This window comes from Carcharodon carcharias, chromosome 1 (genome assembly GCF_017639515.1).
Source record: "Carcharodon carcharias isolate sCarCar2 chromosome 1, sCarCar2.pri, whole genome shotgun sequence".
Taxonomy (NCBI): Eukaryota; Metazoa; Chordata; class Chondrichthyes; order Lamniformes; family Lamnidae; genus Carcharodon; species Carcharodon carcharias.
Window position 1 is genome coordinate 181,791,463 of NC_054467.1, and position 22,602 is coordinate 181,814,064.

At 46.1% G+C, this 22,602-nt stretch overlaps 1 protein-coding gene across 2 annotated transcripts in view; it reads right to left on the reverse strand.

The window, feature by feature from the left end:
• The window catches only part of itga1 (integrin, alpha 1), a 334,480-nt gene that overhangs the window by 38,137 nt on the left and 273,741 nt on the right, over positions 1–22,602 (reverse strand). For both annotated transcript variants that reach the window (XM_041192519.1, XM_041192527.1), the window contains exons 20-27: positions 22,024–22,109; positions 19,002–19,137; positions 11,698–11,727; positions 11,162–11,242; positions 9,667–9,743; positions 9,225–9,314; positions 7,946–8,048; positions 81–194 (exon numbers count right to left, since the gene is read on the reverse strand). In XM_041192519.1, the coding sequence (XP_041048453.1) occupies positions 81–194; positions 7,946–8,048; positions 9,225–9,314; positions 9,667–9,743; positions 11,162–11,242; positions 11,698–11,727; positions 19,002–19,137; positions 22,024–22,109 (717 nt within the window). The remainder of the gene's footprint in view (positions 1–80; positions 195–7,945; positions 8,049–9,224; positions 9,315–9,666; positions 9,744–11,161; positions 11,243–11,697; positions 11,728–19,001; positions 19,138–22,023; positions 22,110–22,602) is intronic.

Genomic DNA, 22,602 nt, shown 5'->3' on the forward strand with positions numbered 1-22,602 from the left:
ATTCAGGCACCTTATCCAACATATTCACTCTACTCACTGAAAAAGCAAATTAACCATCAAACTATAAAATGGTAACTTACAGAAGAAAACGTCATTCCAGTCAAATATAGCAGGGTATTGTTTGCAGGAGATATGTATGGAAATGTAATAGTCATTCTAAGATGTGAAATTGGAAAAGCTCCATCATTGCGGATCTGTGAGTAAAACAAAAGGGAACATTTTAGTAACATTTGATCCTATAGGATTGTTTTAGTTAGTGGTGACAACATATTGCACTGCCTCAGGCAGAAATGATTGGTGTTACAATACCACTAGTCAAGACATTGCACAAATTCTTTCTGTTGCTAGTTTCAGTGAAAAGCCAGTGTAGGTAAAAGAAGATCCCAATTTGTACACATTCAATTCTCACCAAAATTGGCATTAGCAAAATACAGACATATGAGCAAATGAAATAGGAGCAGTAGTAGGCCCTTCGGCCCGCAAACGGGCTCTGTCATTCAATAAGATCATGGCTGATCTGTTTGTGTTTCCAATTCCACAATCCCATCTGCCCCTGATAACCTTTGATTCTATTTCCTAACAAGAATCTATCTATCTCCGCCTTAAAAATATGCTATGACCCCACCTCCACCACCTTCTGAGGCAGAGAATTGCAAAGCCGCACAACCCTCTGATTGGGAAAATTGCTCCTCATCTTTGTCCCAAAAAGATGGCCCCTAATTTTAAAACTCACTGTTCACTCCCAGATGACATGATCTATTCAAATTTCTACATTCCATTCCAAATGCCAGTTTTGTGATGTAGTTAGGTTGAAATTCTATCCTTAATTCCCCTCATTGTTGAAGCTTCTGGAATTGAGATAAATAGCACTTTTGGCTATCAGGACCATATCATCCTGATCCCATTCATTTTGATGGGACCGTTATTATTTGCGGTGGGCTACCTCCTGAGAGCTGTTAGCCAATCAGAAGCAGGCAGCTTTCCATTGCAGACAGCACTCACCAGAGGCCCAGGATCAGTGAAGGAGCCAGGCCACGGGTGAGTGAAAGCAGTATGGGAGTAACAGGGGCAGGGGGAGGTCAGAAGAAAGGGCACAGTCTTAGTGGGCCCCCCTTCCTGATGCTGGGTCACTCAAATAGGCACTGAGTTCCCGTGGTACCTTCCCACCAGCCCTCCATACCCCAGAGTCCACAAGCAAACTTGACAGGGTTTGCTTTTCAGGCTCCCCACACGGGACTGCCCTGCCCACAGCTGGTTGAATGCCAATGCCTGCAGGAAGAGGCTCAGAAGCAATGATGCCCTGGCCTGCCACTGTGTGCCCATCTCTAGGGAGTTGACCTGCACCCCGCCTCCGCCGCATTTGAAAATAGGAGGCTGACTGGAAAATTATATACCTTTACCAAGACTCCTAATGAGCCTAATTACCTGCCTGCCTCGTCGGGACAGGCAGCCTTTCCTGGTCCCAATCCCACTTCAGCCAAAATGACCAATGATGGAACCAGGATTAGAAAGCTGGCTCACCATCCATCTGCATTCCGAACTTTGGTGAGGCCTGAAAATTCAGCCCAAGAATGGCACAGCAATGCAAAAAACAGGCTCCCAGACTTTCCAATGCTGCACTTGGTGGCCTTGGTGCAGGCAATGGAGAAGAGGAGATGTCATTTATCCACAGAAGGAGACCCTCCGGACCAACTATGTGAAGGCACTAGGAAGATAACTGTGTCAGCAGTCTATTCCTGAGCACTGGATGCAGTGGCCACACAAAGTTCAATGACCTCTTCCAATGATCAAGGTTAGTGAATATATCTTCAAATACCATTTCCCATCAACTGCAGAACTAACCTCACTGCCCTGTCTCTTACAGGACAAGATGGCATATAGCCAGAGGCAGTAGCACCTAATCAGTGTGAGACAGGAATGGCTGCATGCCTTCATATCCTTGAAGGAGACAGTGCTCCCCATCATTGGAGCAGCCATGACTAAGGCTATGGTCAGCGGCAGGGCTGAAAACATTAATGATAATATTATGTTCATATCTAGTCTTCCTTCTCACATTCCACTTTTCCCACATCCCAAATCACTTATGATTGACAAGCTGCAAATGGTGTTAGCATGCACCTCTTACTGTTCATCGCCCCTTTCTCCTTTCAGATATTCAAGAACTGCAACCTGGCCAGGCATCAGTGGAATGGTCAGAGATGGGAGAACAGGAAAACAATGATAAAGAAGAAGTGCCATCACTCACTCTTACATTCTCAGCCACCAGCTCAAATAGTGACAGTGCAGCTAACTTAGAGGATACCCTAGAGGTGGGATCTGCACGTGGTGACACACCAGCCCTGAGTCTGCAACTAGGCCAGAGGATATTGGATCTGCTGTGCAAGATTGTACACTGGTTCTGCTGAGAGGGCTCAGGTAAACATTTCGATGGAATATCCTACAAAAGAGAGCTGATGGGTATATAATGAAATGGTTGTTGTGTTGGTTGTCCCAGTTGAAAACCTGCAGTTAATGTCAAGGATCATTGCGGATGCTGGCACCAACTTGGTACATGAATTTTCACGGAGCATGGAACACATCCTTTCCAGTGTGGAAGTGGTGGCCAACTCTATGAGTGCACTTGAGGACCCAACCATGATGTGGCACCTGATGTCCGATATCTGAGTTTCCAATGCAGCACAAGCATAAACCACGCAAAGTCTGAGTGCTGCAGTGAAAGTTCAGACTGAAGTCCTACAAGGTTAGAAAGCTGCCATCAATGGCAATTGATGCCAGCGTTTAAAGAGATTTGTAGGATGTCACAGCAGTTAAGATATTTGTCCTCCAAAACATTACTAAGATTATTAAGGTACCATCCTGGTGTAGTGGCAGTAGCTCCATGGAGCATAAAATTGCTGTCCTCTCTTAGGGTGACAGCATTTCTCCTCCCACCATTACAACTCTGTCAGCACCCTTCCTGCTGACAGCCTTATCAGTCCAGACTGTCTTTCCCAGGTCAGAATCAGATGAGTTGCAGAATGAATTCCAATTGCTCCAGGCACAAGGTACCACCCCTTTAATTAATGCATGCTGGCTTGAACCCATGCCAACTTCTCACGATTTTGCACTCCCTGTTCAGCCACTCAACAGTGTACCTGTTGCTGCCTGCATGCTACAAATAATAAAAATTAGCAGGCTGCATCAGAAGCAACCAGCAAATGTTCCCCATGTCTGTTTTCAGGATTACCGATTATCACTGCAAATGTTTTTGAGAGCAAGCTAGTACAGTATCATGAAAATAACTTGTTTTCCTGCTGTCCCTTACGTTTGGAAGAATGGGGACACAGCAGACTCAATGTTTCACCAAGGGAGAACAGAACAAAATCTGTACAGTTCTCATTAAGGACGGAGATTCAGCAGGAAGCCTTCCTGTCCCATTTTCTTCTATTTTGTCCCCTCTTGCACACAAAAACTTGCGGTATTCAGAAGGGCTCTGCCTTAGAAAAAGTCAAATGATCTACTGAAGCCCTCTGGAAGTACATGTACATCAGCAATTTTGAGGATAGAATTTTCCCAGCACTTAAAATGATAGACAAATAATTGGAAGATACTGGAGGGTGAATGGTGGCTGTGGAACTTTGCAGTACTATAGTATGGCATCAATGGCCTAGAAATCTGAGGATGGCTGAAAAAGGCATACAGGGAATGCTCCCCACAAATGAATAGATAAACCAAAGTGTACAAAATATTGTATTCCATTATCTTCCAGCATGTAAGCTATGGAGATCTAATAGCTTTATTGTGCCAGAGAAGAGGACTCAAAGATCAGAGTCAGTCTTTACAGGGAACCAGGAAATGGAACAATATCATGCAAATCATTTAAAAATTAATAGTGGTCATGTATGGAATCTTTTAGCATCAGCTATCCCCCCCATCCATGCAACAAACTTCCTGAATTTGACAGTTAATTTCTTTATAGTGCGTTTTCACAGGCAGAATTTTACATCTCATGGACGGGCATGTGCCTGACCTGTATGGATGTGAAATAGCACAAGGTGACATTGGGCAAGGGTCCCGACATCACCCTGCACGCGAGCAATCTTCAGGTCAGCGGTGCACGTGGGTGTCAGTGTCGTGTCCAACAACAATTAAAGGGTCACTTAAGGCTATTAAAAAGGCAACTATTCCCATTTTACGTTGCTCGCATTGATTTCGCGCTCATCGCATGGGCAAAATGGGCAGGTGGGCAGCCCACTTTTAACAAAACTTCATCCAAGGTTGGATAAAAAGGGTCAGCAGCATTGCTCTTGTGAGTTGTGAAGGAAGCTCCGCCTCTCAAGGAAGACAGTGAACTCCATTTGCATTAGGCCTGAGATCACCTCCAATTCTGTGGGTGGAATCCCATGCCAGAGCCTCTGAAGGTCACCGTGGCCCTCAACTTTTATGCCTCTGGCTCTTTCCAGGAGTCAGTGGGAGATCTGTGTGGAGTTTCCCAATTAGCTGTCCATAGTTGTGTCAAGCTGGTGACAGAAGCTCTCTTCAGGCGGGAACTGACATTTATTCACTTCCGTACAGACGAGGCCAATCAGGCTGAGTGAGGCAGACAGCTGGCAGAGATTGCTGGTTTCCCCCGCATCCAGAGTGCAATTAGGCTGCACACGTGACCATTAAGGCACCAGCAGGTCAGCCAGGTGCCTCTGTCAACAGGAAGGAATTCCACTCCATGAATGTGCACATAGTTTGTGACCACAATTTGCAGATTCTGCAAGTCTGTGCAAGGTAACCTGGCAGCTTCCATGATGTGTACATCCTCAGAAGCTTCCAGGTGTCAAGGCTGTTCACTGCTCCAGCTCAACTGGATAGATGGCTGCTGGCTGACAAGGACTATTGTTGAAAAGGTGGCTTATGACGCCTGTCTGCCACCCAAGAACAGAGGCAGAGCAGTGTTACATTAGGAGTCATGCCTCCACAAGAGCAGTGATAGAGAGGACCATAGGTTTTCTAAAGATGCACTTCCGATGGCTGGACCGTTCAGGGGGAGCACTACAATATTCTCCTAGAGCGGGTGTAATTGATAATGGTCACATGCTGTGCTCTCCACGATCTTGCTCTGGCAAGGAAGAGGATCTTGAGGCACCTCCACAGGTACCAGATGATGAATCCAGTGGTGGGTCAGAGGAGGAGCACGGTGAGGACATGAAGGGTCCTTCAGGGAGGCAGGGACACAGGGACGTCTTGATCCAGTGCTCCTTCAGCTAGGCTGCCAAAGATTTGCTTCCACCTCATGGCAGGCGTGCCACCTCCATCCAGGATATCTAAAATGATCCTTTCATTTGAACCTAAAGTCCACTCAGTGCCTGTGCAATAAGGTTTATAGCCACTCACATCCAGCATGAGATACTGGCGTGCCCTGCATCTACAAAACAAGTGAAGCATACTCAGGCCATTAAGACAAAAAGAAAATTTATATCATGCTGGCACTCACATCAAATGAACAGAACTATATTTGGTGTTCATGGACCAGTGAACATATTAACAAAACATGGCAGAACAAAAGATCACCTGTGAACTGTCCCTCTTGTGCTCACGATGCCTTAAATTTATGTTTACGGGTGCTGTGTCTTGGTGCTCCCCAAGCATTGGAGGCAGCCTGCTGACTCTGCTGTCCTGTTGGTCTTGATGACCTTGGTGATCGTCCTCTGGTCAGTGGAGCCCATGCTGGCCCTGCCTGGGAGGGAGCGGCCAGTTCCACAGCTGGCATTTCCCCAGTCGCTGCAGCCTCATCGGATTCCACGGTCACTGATGGAGGGGCAGAGGAACTACTGCCATCATCCAAAGCTCCCTGAGAGGAGCCCACAGAGACGACAGGCAGCTGGTGCACCAACGTGAGGTTGCTCTGGACCTCCCTGCTCACCATTGATGTATGGGCACCAAGCTGGGATACTGGGTAGCTCATCCATCTCCCATACTGGCACTGATCTCCTGAGGCCATTTTCTGTGTGAGGACTTGTAGGTCCAAAAGCAGCTCCAGGTACCCCTGATTCTGTTCCTGGAGTTGCCTCTCCGTGAGAGTTGCCATTCTCTCAATGGAGGAGGCAGTGTGCTCGGCGATGAGGGTCAATACAGTGCCCATGCTCCATATGGACTTCACCACAACGAAGACCATGACACACATATCCTCATGGATATCCGCCAGATATTTCCGCACATTCCACTGGACATCCAGTATCTGCTGTCTAATGGTTGACTCCAAATGTTCATCATCTGCCTTCGATTCAGCATCGTCCTGGTCTCCAGCAGTCCTCCGACTGCTGGCGCATTGGGCACTCTCTGCCTCCGTCTGCTCCTCAAGCAAGTGTGAAGTGCCCTCACTGCTATGCACTGACATTCTAGCTGATAATCTAGTGCCCACCGAAGGTCTGGTATCTGCACTAGCGCCTGGTTCAGAGAGCCGGGTGTGATGCAGGTGCATCTAAAGCCAGGTGGCCCTCTGGCGTCAGGGGTGGCTCTTTGGGGTCCTGCTTTCGTGGGCGAGCTGGATATTCTAGGGGTGAACAAGGACATGTCATTAGTTAAAGTCATCACACTGTCACTGTGCAGGCCAGGCATCCTAGTGAGACAATGGAGATCTGCATCATGGTGCCATTGCCTTTCAATGATCAATGGGGTCTCCAGGTTTGAGGCCCCTTATTAACGATGAGATTACACAAGAATGTTTGCACAATCTGACACTTTCACCTCTGTGCACTGCACTCCTAACTTCATCAGAGACCCCCTGCCTCTCCACGACCAGCTGAACAAGGTGGGAGGCGGCTTTCCAGCTCCAAGGCATCTATCTCATACCTCATCAGAATGAGGAGGTTTGGGGGCCTCCACCTGTCTTAGTTATTTTGCTGGTGGTATGGATTCTCTTCTCCTGAAATGACAGAGGAGCATTGATTTGTCCAATCTCTACCTGTAGATACAGCCTGGCTACCACCAACACCTCCCCCCCCACCGCCCCCCCCAACCCCCCACCACCCACCCCACCAACCCCAGGGCACCTTTCAGAGCAGTTGTGGCCCGCAAGGCACTCAGGCCAAGCAGCCAGGGCTCAGCCCCTTGGCTGATTCTAGCGTCAGTGACAGGTGGCACTCAGACTCTAACTGAACTCCACAGGGGAATGGCAAAGCCTCAACAATTCTCCACACTCATCACTGTGAAATCGGTATTCACCCTTGCTGAGCGCAGCAGCATCACCCATGTGCGCTGCACAACGTCATGGCTGCTGGCCTCGCCTGCCACCTCCTCCAAGGCTTTTTTGGTCAGGCGGCCTCCTACTGACATTCCTGGTTACTAGAGTGTCCCGCCTAACACCGACCTCCTCCGCAAGGATCGTGAGGCATTCGTCAGAGAAACGGGTTGGGGGGAGTGCTCACCTGACTTGTCCTCCTGCCTGACACCTCCAGCTGCTGGTGAGGCCATTGTTTGAACAAAATGGTTTCCTGGACAGACTCTCCCCTCACAGATTCTCCCCTCACAGCCTTCAGGGAACTGCCTCTGCCGGTTTTAAGTGCCTCCCGGGTCGCCATTGGACCCGCTGCCCGACAGGCCCCCGCCCAATCATTCAGAAGATGCGTTCATGCTGGGCGGACCGTAATTGGCCATCCAGCGTGAAATCATGTTTGCAATGTGACCGCGGCTGGGAGCAGATTCCATAGCCGCTCTTGCTCCCGCCGAGTTGGTGCACATGCCAAACGTGAAATTCAGACCCACAATTTCCTGCAAAATAATTGGCATAAAATTATCACATTCTCTTTCGATATTTAGTGTTCACTATATTACTCTACATACAGCTGAAGAGATGGCAGGGCAAGCACGGAATTTTGAACTGGTAAACAATTAATAACAACTTGATAACAAATGGATGTTCAATTTCATCACTGGTTAGTACTTGCTGTTCAATGAAAATGTTGCTTTTGCTTACCATATAAGTGATGTCTGCTGCATCACCAATTTCCTCCAAGCTTTTAATAACATCAGGAACTGTATCATTGGCTGCTATTTTAAAATGGTCAACCTTTATAGTCCTAATGCAAGGAAAAAAAATGCACTTGAGTGACAGGAAGCAGATGTCTATCTTTGTGTTTGTCTTTCCGTCAGTGGTCTGACTAAAATAAATGCAAAACAGTACATATATTATTGTACAATGGTGAGACTGGCATGTTTACTGTGTCTTCTTGGTAAGATGTGTTACTGTCTCAACAATTCTAGCAACACCAAGGCCAATTTTGAGATTACAATGCTGTTAGAGATGGTCAAAGTTATGGATATGTGCTTCAAGCATAATCCCTCCAGGCATTGTCAATCGTGACAATATAGATTTTATTCATATTCTATCAATCATTCATAATCTATCAATTCAATGCACTACCAGCTAATTTTTACTAATTTGTTCATGAGATTTGGGTGTTCCTGATAGGCCAATATTTATTGCCCATCCCTAGCTGACCTTGAGAAGGTAGTGGTGAGCTGCCTTCTTGAACCGCTGCAGTCCATCTGTTGTAGGAACACCCACAGTGCTGTTCGGAAGGGAATTCCAGGATTTTGACCAATGAAAGAAGGAATGGTAATATAGTTCTCAAGTCAGGATGGTGTGTGACTTGGAGGGGAACTTGCAGGTGGTGTTCCCATGCATTTGCTGCCTTTGTCCTTCTAAGTGGTAAAAGTTGCAGGTTTGTAAGGTGCTGTCGAACCTACATTTGATATGTTTGTCATTTATTCTGTGTGAATATAATTTTCTTTTTTACATATTTATATGTAAATATATATAGCTTTATACGTTAAGTTTCAGAAAGCTTAACTAAAAACGTTTTAGTTGTCTAACAACATACAACACATGAATCAAACACCAAATGTCATGTCTAGTTGATGTCCTACTGATGTAGGACACCACTGTATTGCGAACATTAGTATGGAGCAGTGTTCACCTAACAGGCTGTCACCATGTGACAAATTTGGGATAGTTGTTTATAATATTCAGCTGGAATTTTCTCGCCCTTCCCACCAGATGGATCTTCCAGTCCTGCCGAAGTTTGAATGGCTTGCTGCGTTTTCCGGGCTTGGCTCTGCCCCTGCCGTGACGTGGCTGGAAAGTTCCGCCCATCATTTTGTTATTGCTTTCATGTGCACCTTACACTGATGAAGTCTCAGTAGATAAAGGGGTAACTACAGTTTAGTTCTCTCAAACCATAAACAAATGGTACCTTGAAAAGAGCAGCCCAGCTTCATACAACACCGGAATTGAGATGGTGACTTCATTGTCACTTAAAGTTTCATTTTGTTCACTGCTGTCACTGAAATGTTAGAAATAGAATTTATAATTCACAGAATCTCGTCTTCTGTAATTTCAGTTTAAAATCAACTCAACCTGTAATCATTTCAATCTGCTGTACCTTATTTAAAAATGTATAGATCCAGATAGTTTTACTAGAATGCTACATTTTAAATGTTTTCATTAGAATACAATCTTGGCTCTTTAGGACCCCCTGAGTTTGCATTTCAGTATGCATAGTTTTCTAAATTAACATTACTTATGCAATAGATTTTAACATGGAATTTGTATCCTCAGTTCCGCATAATCATTTTTGCAATAAAGCAACTTTAAATTGAACCCGGTCTCTTCAAAATTATTGTGTGTTCTTGTACCTTGTTGCCTTCAAGTGTAAGTAAACATCACCAAGGAGATGAGAGGTATTGAATTCAAACTTCATCTTAAAAGAAACCTGAGAATGTGACAGAGAGAAAAGAAATAAAGCAGAAAGAAAATATACTAAAAAAGGAGACAGGCAATGGCCATTAATTCCAATCGGCCTGTGCATTTTTGCTTGATCGCAATCCCATCTATCACCTCTCAATATCTTCTCTATTTATTTGATTAAACCAGTTTATGCTCTTTGCTTCTGGTCTTCCCCATTATGGCTGAATTTTAACTTACCTGACCTGTCAAGAGCTGGGGGCTTTTTTAAGGGGTGGGGAATTCAGAAGTCGACCCTGGAAGAAGAGGGATTGTTGATCAGAGTAAAAGCAAATAAACTGTGGATGCTGGAAATTCAAAATAAAAACAAAATTACCTGGAAAAACTCAGCAGGTCTGGCAGCATCTGCGGTAACTGTGCTCCTCTCTGCAGATGCTGCCAGACTTGCTGATTTTTCCAGGTATTTTTGTTTTGATCAGGGTGGTGGGATGTGGTGAATCTTGGCTTGGGAGGGCAATATCAGGAAGTGGGATGCCAATGCTGGGGTCCTGGGTGGGAGCAAAGGGGAAATTTAGAGGCTTGAGAAAAAGTCTGGTGACTGGAAGGGGTGGGAATTGGAGACCTGGGTGGAGGAGGGAGGCAATGTTCAGAGGTCTGCGGGTTGGGGGGTCCCAGGCCATGGAAGGGGTAGGAGACCTTGATGGAATGGGTGAGGTGAGGATCGGAGACATGGGGCTGGAGGTCTGAGGACTCTGTTGGGGGTGGGGGTGTGAAGGGTGCAGGTTGGTAAGGGATCAGAGGCCTGAGATGATTGGTGCCACGTGAAGGATATCAGAGGGTTGGGCTGTGGAGGTAGGTTGAAGGCCTGGGAATGGCAGGACTGGAGGCCTGGAGAAAGGGGTGGGGTTGGAGGCCTGGAGGATTGTGATGTTTGGAAGCCTCATGGGAAAGGTCAGGAGGGCTTTTTGATCAGTATTTAAAGTGCCAACCCAGCTCCTTGGAGTGATGCTCCAGAAAAATTGCAGATCAGAACATGCTATTGATGATAAAGAACACACTCTACGTATAAAGTGGACACAAGGAACACTGACGTTGTCCCATGTAATAAACTACATTATTTCAAAATATAGCCTCTAAACCTGACACTGTAGATTTGTTCACAGAAAGACAGCATAAACACTTTCCAACTTTCTATATTTTTAACCAAAACAAATCCATAGACATTTCAATCCACAATTTGTGGTAAAACTTGAAATTAACATCAAAGAATTTAGTAAAATGCAGGAAAATTGCTGAACCACCAATAAACTAGACACGTGTTAACAGGAAACTTTCAAAAAGTGCTAGTGATTCATTAAAACTGATGAGAATAATAACTTAAATTATTGTCCTGTTTTTGAAAGTAATACACTATCATCCTAGATATAAAAACTGAACAGTTCCTACCTCTGCTCCAGGTGTAAGAAAGGGGTATCCTACTTTACACATCACATTGTTTGATCCTGAGGCCATGCAATCAGCATTTTGCTTCAAGAACAAAAAAAAAGCATGTTAGTTCATTCTTTTAACAGAGCAATGGTGTTATTTATTATCAGGTGATAATTATTGATTTTTGATCGCATATTTGCCCATCTGTTTCTCCCTCTGTTTTGATTTCATCCCTCACTTAACTGATTCTCTGTGTTATGGATTATTCCTCAGTGAGGAAGGTTGCTTGGCCACTTATTCCTGGGGTTCTGCCTCGTCTCTCGTGTTGTGCACTGGAATATGTGTTGGAATGGAAGTACCTGCCTTTCAGCAGTGACAAAACCCTGAAAATAATTGCTATAGTCACATGGAAGTGGTGCAACAAATTGACGGCTTGTTGTAAATGAAGCAGCATCAGCAAATACTTGGCGTCTTTTCCTTCCTTTGGGTTACTACTCTGCCACTGCTGGGTATATCTCTCAGACAAACCAAGTGAGATGTAAAAACACACTTACAAACAATTTTAATCCAAGGTGGTCTGATGCCTAGGACAAATAAATAAAAATCATTATCGGCCATGAAATTGATTATTTCAGCATATACATTCAGTAACTATTTGAAAAAAATTGAATTAAAAATTTATCATCCAATTATATCAGGACATGTTCTACAAATTATTCATCACTATTTCATTTATGATCACCCATGTGTAACTGAAAACTAATCTGCCATTTAGATTTTTGCAATTGTGGAATGATAATAGGGTCAACTCAGTTTATACTGTCAATATGGATCTGAACATCAGGGGCAGAATTTCCCGTTTGACACGGGCCCTGCAATTCCGCGCGTAAAATGACGCGCGGTGATGTCAGGCGAGTATTCCGATGTCACTGCGCGCCATTCCGATATTTTGTGTGCCCGCCATTAAATAAGGGACCAGTTAAGGCTCTTTAGTCTTCAATCGATGGCGATTTTTCGGCGCCCGTGCAATCTTCGGGTCAACCCACAAGCGCAACAGGCTGGCAGGTAAGAGACTTCTTATTGACCTCATCCACGGGCGGGATAAGAGGGCTCAGTGGGGTCGTCAATCTGCTTTGTGAAGTATTTATTGAAGAAAGTATTTTAAACTTGCCTGTGTGAGCTGCAGTACTTCAGAATGCATCCCAGCAGCCTTTTCTTAACCTTCAGGTCAGCACTCTGCAGTGAGAAATCATTTGCGGGCTTGTAGCTTTCAGGAAGCCTTCCCTTAGCCTGGATATGGGACTTGATCTGTCCACTGGAGGCAGCTCCTCTGAAGAGGAAGGCAGGACTAGAAGGAGGAGGAGGCCAGGAGAGCACATTCAGCCTCCAGGGGAACCACCTTTGGGAAGAGAGGTGCAGGCACAAGGGGCACAGGGCCAAGAGGTAGCCCAAGGTGGAAGGGGCTGCAGAAGACGCCACTATCCTGCTGCCAGGGTAGATAGGCGGCGAAGCAGCTACCTCAATATGTCAGAGGTGCAGTGCAGAAGGAGGCTCCGACTGTCAAATGAGAAAGTCACCTATATCTGTCAGATGATTGGGCCTGAGATCTTGCCTAACTGTGTGGGTGGCCACCCCATGCCAGTGGCTCTGAAGGTCACAGCTGCCCTCAACTTCTCTGCCTTTGCCTCCTTCCAGGGCTTGGTGGATGATCTTTGCGGTGTCTCCCAATCAGCTGTGCACACTTGTGTCACGCACGTCACAGGCGCTCTTTTCAGATGTGCATTGACCTTCATCCACTTCCGCTGGGATCAGCAAGCCAGACACAGCCAGCCAGAGACTACACGGCCATTGCTGGCTTCCCCTGCATACAGGGTGCAATAGACTGCACACATGTGGCCATCAAGGTACCAGCAAGTGAGCCCGGTGCCTTCGTCAACAGGAAGGGCTTCCACTCCGTGAACGTGCAGATAGTGTGTGGTCACAGGATGCAGATTCTACAAGTCTGTGCAAGGTACCCAGGCAGCTCCCATGATGCCTACATCCTCAGACACTCCCAGGTGACAGGGCTTTTCAGTGCTCCGGCTCGGCTGGATGGATGGCTGCGGGGTGACAAGGGCTATCCCCTCAGAAGGTGGCTCATGATGCCTCTCCACCATCCAAGAACAGAGGCCGAGCAGTGCTACAATAGGAGCCATGCCTCCACAACGACTGTGGTGGAGAGAGCCATCGGTCTTCTCAAGATGGGTTTCCGATGCCTGGACTGCTCAGGGGCTGCACTCCAGTACCCCCCAGATCGTGTATTGCTGATAGTGGTTGCATGCTGTGCTCTCTGCAATCTTGAGCTGGAAAGGGGGGACGCAGTGGGCAATGAAGTCGTTGACACTTTGTCTGCGGCTGCACACAATGAGTCCAGCAATGATTCTGAGGATGAGCACGCACAGGGAAATGCTGAGGGGGTAGATGCTGACCCGGGACTACTTCAAGCAGGCCGGGACACCCAAGATGCTTTAATCCAACAAACCTTCAGCTAGCACAACACAGATGGACCACCAGGGCCAGCCTTGCCTGATGTCTCGATACTCAACACCTAAGTGCAAAATCTGCCTGGTTATCACAAGGCCCTCATCTTGGGCCAACACAAAAGTACCAGTGAAAAACCCATGTTGTGCTTAATGTGCCTTATGCTTTCGTTTACAGGTGCTTCGTCGTGGTGCTGCCCCATCGCTTGGAGTGGCATCTGAGCCAACCTGTTAACTTTGCTGTCCTGTTGGCCTCAGTGACCTTGGCAGTCATTCTTTGGCCCATGGAGCCTGTGCTGGCCCTGCCTGGGAGGGGAGCTGCCAGTTCCACAGCTAGCATCTCCCCTGTCGGCGCAGTCTCACTGGATGACACGGTCTCTGGGAGAGTGGCGGAGGAGATGGTGCCCTCATCCACAGTGCTGTGATGAGGAGACCGCAGAGATGACAGGCAGCTGCTGCGCCAATGTGAGGTTGCCTCGGACCTCCCTGCTCACCGTGGATGGATGGGCAACGAGCTGGGAAGCTTGATGCCCACACCATCTCCCACACTGGCAGTGATCAGCTGAACTCATTGCCAATGTGAGGGCTTGCTGGTCAGAGCGCATCCCCAGGAAGCCCTGATGAGTCTCCTGGAGGAGGCTCTACAGGAGAGTCACCACTCTTTCCATGGAGGACGCATGATGCTCGGACACGTGACTCATAGCTTCAGCGATTGTCCGTGTAGACTCCTTCACCATGGACACCAAGCCAGCAAAGCCTCATGCGTCTTCCTCAGATGCTCCCACGCACCTGGCCGCATTTCCTGCAGCTGCTGCGTCACGGACGACTCCAGAGGCACATCATCAGGCAATGACTGAGCATGTGCCTGGTCCCCTGCTGGCACCATGGGCACTCTCTGTCTCTGCCAGCTCCTCCAATGATTGTAAAGTGCCCTCACTACTGTGCTCCGGGACACTAGCCGAAGTTCCAATTCTCACCGAGGCGCTAGTATCTGCGCTGGCGCCTGCCTGGCAGAGATGCTGTGATGCTGGAGATTTCAGGCCCCTCAGGAGTCAGAGGGGGCATCTGCTGCTCCTCCTCCTGGCCCTGCTCTGATGATGCTGAAAGAAAGAACAAGGACAGTGGATCAGTTAGTGTGCAGACAATAACAAACTTCATCCCTATCCCCCCGGCTCTTTATGCGCTTAACCTTCCAGAACCAACTGACACGAAAATTGTTGGGGTGATAAATAGTGAGGAGAATACCCTTAGATTACAGGAGGGTATAGAAGGGCTGGTCAGGTGGGCTGATCAGTGGCAAATGGAATTTAATGTGGGTACGTGTGAGGTGATGCATTTGGGCAGGACAAACAAGGCATGGGAATACACAATAAATGGTAGGACCCTGGGAAGTAACGAGGATCAGAAGGACCTTGGTGTGCATGTCCACCAGTCCCTTAAGATAGCGGGATAGGTGGATAAGATGGTTAAGAAAGCATATGGGATACTTGCCTTTATTAGCTGAGGCATAGAATATAAGAGCAGGGAGGTTATGCTGGAACTGTATAAAACGCTGGTTAGGCCACAGCTAGAGTAATGCATGCAGTTGTGGAATCCGCATTATTGGAAGGATGTGATTGCACTAGAGAGAGTGCAGAGGAGATTTACCGGGAGGTTGCCTGGGTTGGAGAGTTTTAGTTATGAGGAGAGATTGGATAGATTGGGGTTATTTTTCCTGGAGCAGAGGAAGTTGAGGGGGTATGATTGAGGTGCATAAAATTATCAGGGGCATAGGTAGGGTAGACAGTAGGAACTTTTTCCTTTGGTGGAGGGATCAATAACCAGGGGGCATAGATTTCAGGGGCAGGAGGCTTAGAGGGGATTTGAGGAAGAATCTTTTCACCCAGAGGGTGATGGGAATCTAGAACTCACTGCTTGAAAGGGTGGTAGAGGCAGAAACCCTCATAACCTTTAACAAGTATTTGGATGTGCACTTGCGATGCCATGGCATACAAGGCTATGGGCCTAGTGCTGGAAAATGGGATTAGAATAGTCAGGTACTTGTTTGACTGGCGCAGACCTGATGGGCTGAAGGGCCTTTTTCTGTGCTGTAGTCCTCTATAACTCTATGATCCAGCAATGTTGCAACAATAACTAATTTAACATTCTTCAGTGCTGTGGCTGTTGGGAGGACAATGCGGACCTCAATGTTGGCCTTAAATACCTGGCTGTGCCACATCAGCCTTACTGACGCCAGGAGACCTGGATGCATGGTACCTCTCCAGCTCAAAACCCCACTGTTCGAAATGGCTTAATATGTGCCTGGCCGTCTCCAGTGCTCACATGCTTGGACACATCATGAGCATTCTTCTCCTGAAAAAGAGAGAAGAGCATTGATTAGGGCAAATTGCACATGGACTCTGCTCGCGCATGGCACATCCCAGCCAGAGTGGGACATATCAGGCCTCCAGTGCTTTCTCTCCCCACTGCTGCTGAACACTCAGACAAAGACGCTAGGCCTGCTCCCTGCAGCCTCCCACTGCCCCCCTGGACACATGCTGCCTACATCACATTACGAACCACATGGTATTTCCTCCCATAGCAAGGAGGCGCCATATGTGCAGCGTCGAGGGCAGCAGATGGTTCTTTGCCATGACACCTTGAGGCTCCCCTTCCACCATCCCATCACGCTGAATAGGACATGTCCTGGAGTTCTGAGTATGCGCCTAGGTGCAGCTCCTCCAGGTTGCTGCCAAACTAGTCATGTGGGACTCAGATAAACACATGGTGCGGGGGTGAACTCATCTCCTCATGACCCACTCAGGCTGATATCATCATGGGCACTATCTGCTCGGCCACCCAGCCAAGGAAAAATGCCCTAAATGATTCAATGCAGTCACGACGGTGAGGCTTGGAAGAGGGGAGAGCCGCAGAGGGGAAGACTACCTGCTGGGTTAAATGCCCAATGCCACACTCACCCTGCCAGAGCACAACAAGTCATTGATGCGCTTGCATCACTGGATCCAGGTGCGCTGCACCACGTCACAGGAGCTCACCACCTCCACCACCTCCTCCCAGGCGCGTTTGGTCATGTTGGGGAGGCCTCCTCCTCCCATCCTGTGGGACCAAGACCTCCCATTGTGCTGCCGCCTCCGAGGAGGGAAACAAGGCAGTCATCCCCGCTGCCCTACCCTGCAGCCTGCCCTGCTCCTCTGGCCTTCCCTCCAGCCTGGCCTGGACACCTGAACCCCTGCAGTGTGGCCTAGAACAGGCCATTGTGAGCAGCCTATAGGAGGCTGCCAGGCCTTCTTTCAAACAGGCTGCTGGGTCGCCATTGGTCCTGGCAGTCTGTACATGCCCGCTGCAGCCCGCACACTCCCGCTATCTACAGGAGTCGGCAAATATGCTGGGCGGGCCTTAATTGGCCCAACCACATAAAATGGCGGAGTGGACCCAATTGCGGGTGGCAATGAGGTCCCAGCCCATTCCTGCTCCCGCTCCCCCCCCACCCCACCCTGCAACAGAAAATCCTGGCCCAGTACATTACAGGTTCAACACTTTAAACTTAAGGCATATTTGCAATTGTGGCCTTTACTGTCACCATCATTGCAAGCACTCCAAAATGCGATGGCTGAGTTGAAAGGGAAATGGATTGTTGGAGTGCCACTGCAATGTAATATAGCTAAAGCAGCTTGAAACACTTTACAGCATGAATCATATAATAAAAACTCTCCAGACCAATCTACCCCTTTTAGGCTTCTTAGGAATAGATTTTTTTATTTTTGTTAGTAGTGTATGACAGACACTTATGATTGCTCCAGCCAATTCCTGCTACATCCAATCCACTAATCAAAAGAAGCTCACAGATTCGGGAGAAGGATTCCCAGCACTGAAGTAATCATTCACGGAAATATTCCATTTTGACAGACAGCAAATTTAGATCACTTCTCTACATCGCTATTATCAAGCAGTGTCCTGGAGGAGCACCCAGGCTTCCAATTACGTCAGCTAAGCCATTGTTACATGAAATGGGACATGAAGTGGGGAAAAGGAGAATTGCTCTATTTGGCACTCAGCAGTATCCTGTACACAGAAAAGGCATCAATAATGCCTGCTACATAGTGACATAATGCATCAGATTATGTTACCTACATTATCCATGCAGGGGCACTACTAAATTAGGAAGGAGTTTATTGGCCTCAATAAAGCAGCCAAGGTAAGGTGATCTACTAGTGTCTTACATCAAGTAGATGGGTTAAGTGTTTTTATCATAAAATAAAAACAAAATACTGTGGAAATCTGAAATTAAAAAACAAAGTGCTGGAAATTCTCAGCAGCTCTGGCAGCATTTGTGGAGAGAGAAACAGAGTTGATGCTTCAAGTTGAATACACCTCTTCAGAACTGGAAAAAAGTCACATTTGACTCAAAACATTACCTGTTTCTCTCTCTACAGATGCTGCCAGATCTGCTGAGGGTTTCCAGCACTTTCTGTTTTTATTTTATAAATTATCACAAACTGTTTCCTTTCCCCAAGGAAAAACACTTGCCTACCTTATAGTTCTTCTAATCCTTGCCTTGCATGCCCATGCTACAGTATTTCACCAGTTCAAGTTGCACCAATTCACTGAACATGTCTTGGTGCAATTACATCTTATAAGTGTCCCAATTAAAAAGACCCTTCACTCAAAAGGTAGGTACATCAGACATGTTTATTCACCCATGAACATGAATGGGTGCAGGATAGCCATTAGGGTGTCACTGTATTTGCTCATGATCCATATTACCTCTTGCTTGTAGGATAAGGCATCTAAAGAAGCACACTGGTACAAGAGGAGGGCCCTACAACAATAAACCTTTGAGTGCTTTAAGGTGACCACCTCCAAAATTCTTACATTACAAGAGTGACTAAACTTCAGAAAGTACTTCATTGGCTGTAACAGTGCTTTGGGACATCTAGAGGTTATAAAAAGCATTACATAATTGCAGAGCTTTCTGCTTTCTTTGGATTGAAAGCAGAGTGATGCCTTCACTAGGCTGAAGGTCAATGCCACTCTACCCATATTCTTTTACTGCCTCCTGACTCACCATCACTCAGGTATATAGATAAATGCGACACAGAGTCCTGCCATGTAAGTAATATTTGAACTGGAATCATGCAGCCAACATTCTAACATCCCCCTACTGTTGTTTCTGTCTGTAGTCAGAGAACTTACTGCAGTAAAACAAACCTGGCAGATAAGACTTTCTTTCCTACAGGTCTTGGATCTAATTGGTCTGCATGGATCAAAGGAAGCATCTAGAACCTCTATATACAAAAGTATAGACACAAAACTCATTAGTAAGACTTGTGTTCCCTTACCTCAACTCCGGTAAAATAGATATTTTTAGAAAAGGTCACAGCTATCCTTGAATTGTAGGCATTTTCCTTTTCATTTCTTAGTTTAATCGCCAGGCTGAATTTTTTCTGATCAGATTGGACGATGTGTGGATCCATGCTGTAATTTAAGATCAATATTTATCATTTCCAAGATGAAGCAATACTATTATTCATTAAGAAACTGAAACAGAGAGGGAATGTTTGTAGTGCAGGACAGCATTGCCCTTTAAAAGAATAGTGGGTTTATTAGCTTCAGCTCAGCTATGCAATGCCAAATGTCATTGTGAGTATTAGAACATAACACAAGAAGATAAGAAATAGGAGTGGGCGTCGGCCATTCGGCCCCCTGAACCTGCTCTGCCATTCAATAAGGCCATGACTTATCTGACTGTGGCCTTAAATACACTTTCTTGCCTATCCTTCCATAATGCTTGACTCCTTGAAGATCAAAAATCTGTCTAACTCAGCCTTGAATATATTCGATGACCCAGTCTCCATTGCTTGCTGGGGTACTAAATTCCAAACCTAATAACTCTCTGAGAGAAGAAATTCCTCCTCATCTCCATTTTAAATGGGAGACCCCTTATTTTGAAACTGAGGTCCCTCATTCTAGATTCACCTATGAGGGAAAATATCCTCTCAGTATCTACCCTGTCAAGCCCCTTCAGATTAAAGTGAGAAATTTGCTTATACGCACACTGTTTAGCTTAGGTAAGTAACCACAGAAGAATATTGTCACGGGAGCAAGGTCCTACAGAAATAATTAGATGATGCTAAGTTTGAATTTTATAGGCCTGCTGATTGTAGGAGGATAGAAAGACCAAAGGAGGTAAGAGTGCCATAATTGCATCATCTTGGGAAATAAGTGCAACAGTAAAAGACTGAACAATTAGACTTCATATCAAGACAGTGATTGTTGCAAATGAAGTTTAGGTTAGGAGTAACAATAAACTAAGATTGAGGGGTTAATGACTGTAGATGTGTGGCTCAATTGAGATATAAAATTGTTTTGACAATGATGGGGAAATTAGGGGGTCGATATGCAAGAGAAATTGTCTATCAATTGGCAAATCTTTATTGGTATCTTGTCCATTAGAGTAAAAACAGCTTCTCCAAATAAGGGAGAAGGTATTCATGTCCTGAAACAATTTGAGCCTTCTGGAAGGTTAAGAATTGTTCAGTTGAAGAGAAAAGTTCAACACCAGAGAGCTTCTTGAAAGCAGCTTTTGCAATGGGGGAGATACAGAAGTTGCTTTTAAGAGTAGGAGATAGAGGCTAACGATGTGAATATGTGAAGAAGAATTAAGAGTGAATCAATCAAAGGCAGAATGGAAGGAGTTATTGGCCTAAATTTATGCTCCCAGGTCAGGTGCACAGAGTCACGAGAATTCCCAACTCTGTGAACCCGGCCTTTAAAAATGGTGACCTGAGTTCTGATTTTCATTGCGGGGGGAGAATGGGCTGGATTAGAAGTCAGGCCTACCACCACTGGAACGAGTATGTAAACTATCGCGTGCAGAGATGGCCTGCCTCTGTACTCTGGCACTTTGTTGTATTTAATAAAAGAAGATTAAAACAAAAACAGCCCTTATGCCCCTCACTCTATGCCACCTCATGTCACCCACCTTCCCTTTGGCCTTTCATAACCCTTTCATGTCATCTACAAGATGCACTGAAGGAATGCTCTAAGGCTCCTTAGGCAGCAACTTCCAAACCCACAATTGCTACCATCTAGAAGTACAAGGGCAGCAGATACATAGGAACACCACCACCTGGAAGCTTCCCTCTAAGCCACTCACCATCCTGACTTGGAACTATATCGCCATTGCTTCACTGTCGCTGGATCAAAATCCTGGAACTCTTTTCCTAACAGCTAAGTGTGTGTACCTATACCACATGGACTGCAGCGGTTCAAGAATGTAGCTCACCACCACCTTCTCACGGCAATTAGGGATGGGCAATAAATGCTGGCCTAGCCATCAACATCCACATCCCATGAATGAATAAAAGAAAATACCAACTCATCCCTCTCTATCCACCCCCGTGTCTCCTCACACCCGCTAATCCATGCCTGTCTAACCAAACCCCATAGCCCCTCATGCCTCCTATCCTAATCCATGCCCCTCTAGCCAGCCCCCATAGCAGATCATACTCTATGTCCCCTACATCATCATGGCCCTTTACATCCCCTGTGCCAGCTTAGTGCCAATTCATGCAAACCCATGTCCACCCACCCACCAGTTTTGACAGTTGCAATGAGTTTTGACAGCTCCTTGACAGCTTACAGTTCTTTGTCAGTTTTGAGAATTGTTTTACAGATTCATAGTTCTTTGAAAGTTTTGATAGTTCTTTGACAGCTTTGACAGTTCCAATGAGTTTAAGCATTTTTTTTTTACACACAATCATGTTTATTTTTAACAATCCCAAAAGGTGCCTTACCTACCCCAAAAGGTGCCCCATCTATCTCAAAGGGTGCCCTGTCTCTTCCAAAGGTGTCCCAGGACTACAACCAAAGGGATACCTTAACTCTCCAAAGGGATACCTTGGCTATTCAGACAAATACATCAAGTTCAGCCCAGCTCTTACCTAGTCTAATCTGCACATTCCTGGCCTACCAAAATCCCATTTCAGTGGAGGCTGCTGATGATTTAAATTGCCAGCTGTCCCCAGAAAACCACACATGCATGAACCCCAGCCCAACTCCAATCCTGCCCCTGAGAAAATAGCAAGTGCCATGTTTGGGGGCGAGACTTAAGATTTCTGGGCTTGTCCACCATTTTTGCCATGACAGAGAGCCTCCCTGTTGTGATGTATATCTGGATCCTTGTTTGAACTTGTGAGAAACAAAGAAACTATGGCATCTAAGAAATAAAAGCATTATTTTCATTGCCTCATCAAAAGCACAGAGGAGATCGAGTAATAAAAATAAGCATGAAATGCCAATAGATGCCATAAATGCCAAATGCCAATTTGTGTAACTATTTTATATTTTAACCCTTATTACCTGTGACCCTTCAAGTCTGCCTGGGCACTAAGCATCAGGTCATTGATGCACTTCTCATCTTCTCCACAATCCTTTGTGAAAGATACCTGATGGAGCATGTTTATAACAATGTTAGAGAATATATTAAATGAATAAGCCACACCGATTAGAAATTTGTTTAGTGAGGAAAATACCCTTGTTCCGAGGTGTGAGAAGTTGCTTCGACCAGTTAAAGCTGAAAAACGGCTGCAGGTTTTTCAGTTCATTGGGGTATACATGCCACAACAGCAAAGCAGTGCTCTAAATATAAATGTAAACATACTGGACGTGGAACCAGTTACCACAATGCAATGTCTCATCACACACTGAAAGTATGGACTCTATTGCAACCCAAAGCCTGTAGCAACATAGTACAATGATGACCAGACACATACATGCCAAAGAAGCATAGAAGTACAGATACCCCTTATTTAGCACTCCTAATCATAGAATAGGATCAGAGGATCGTTAAAACACAGAAGGCCATTCAGCCCATTCTGTCCATGCTGGCTCTCCTAAGAAGCAATTCACATACTGCCATACCCATGCTCTCTCCCTACA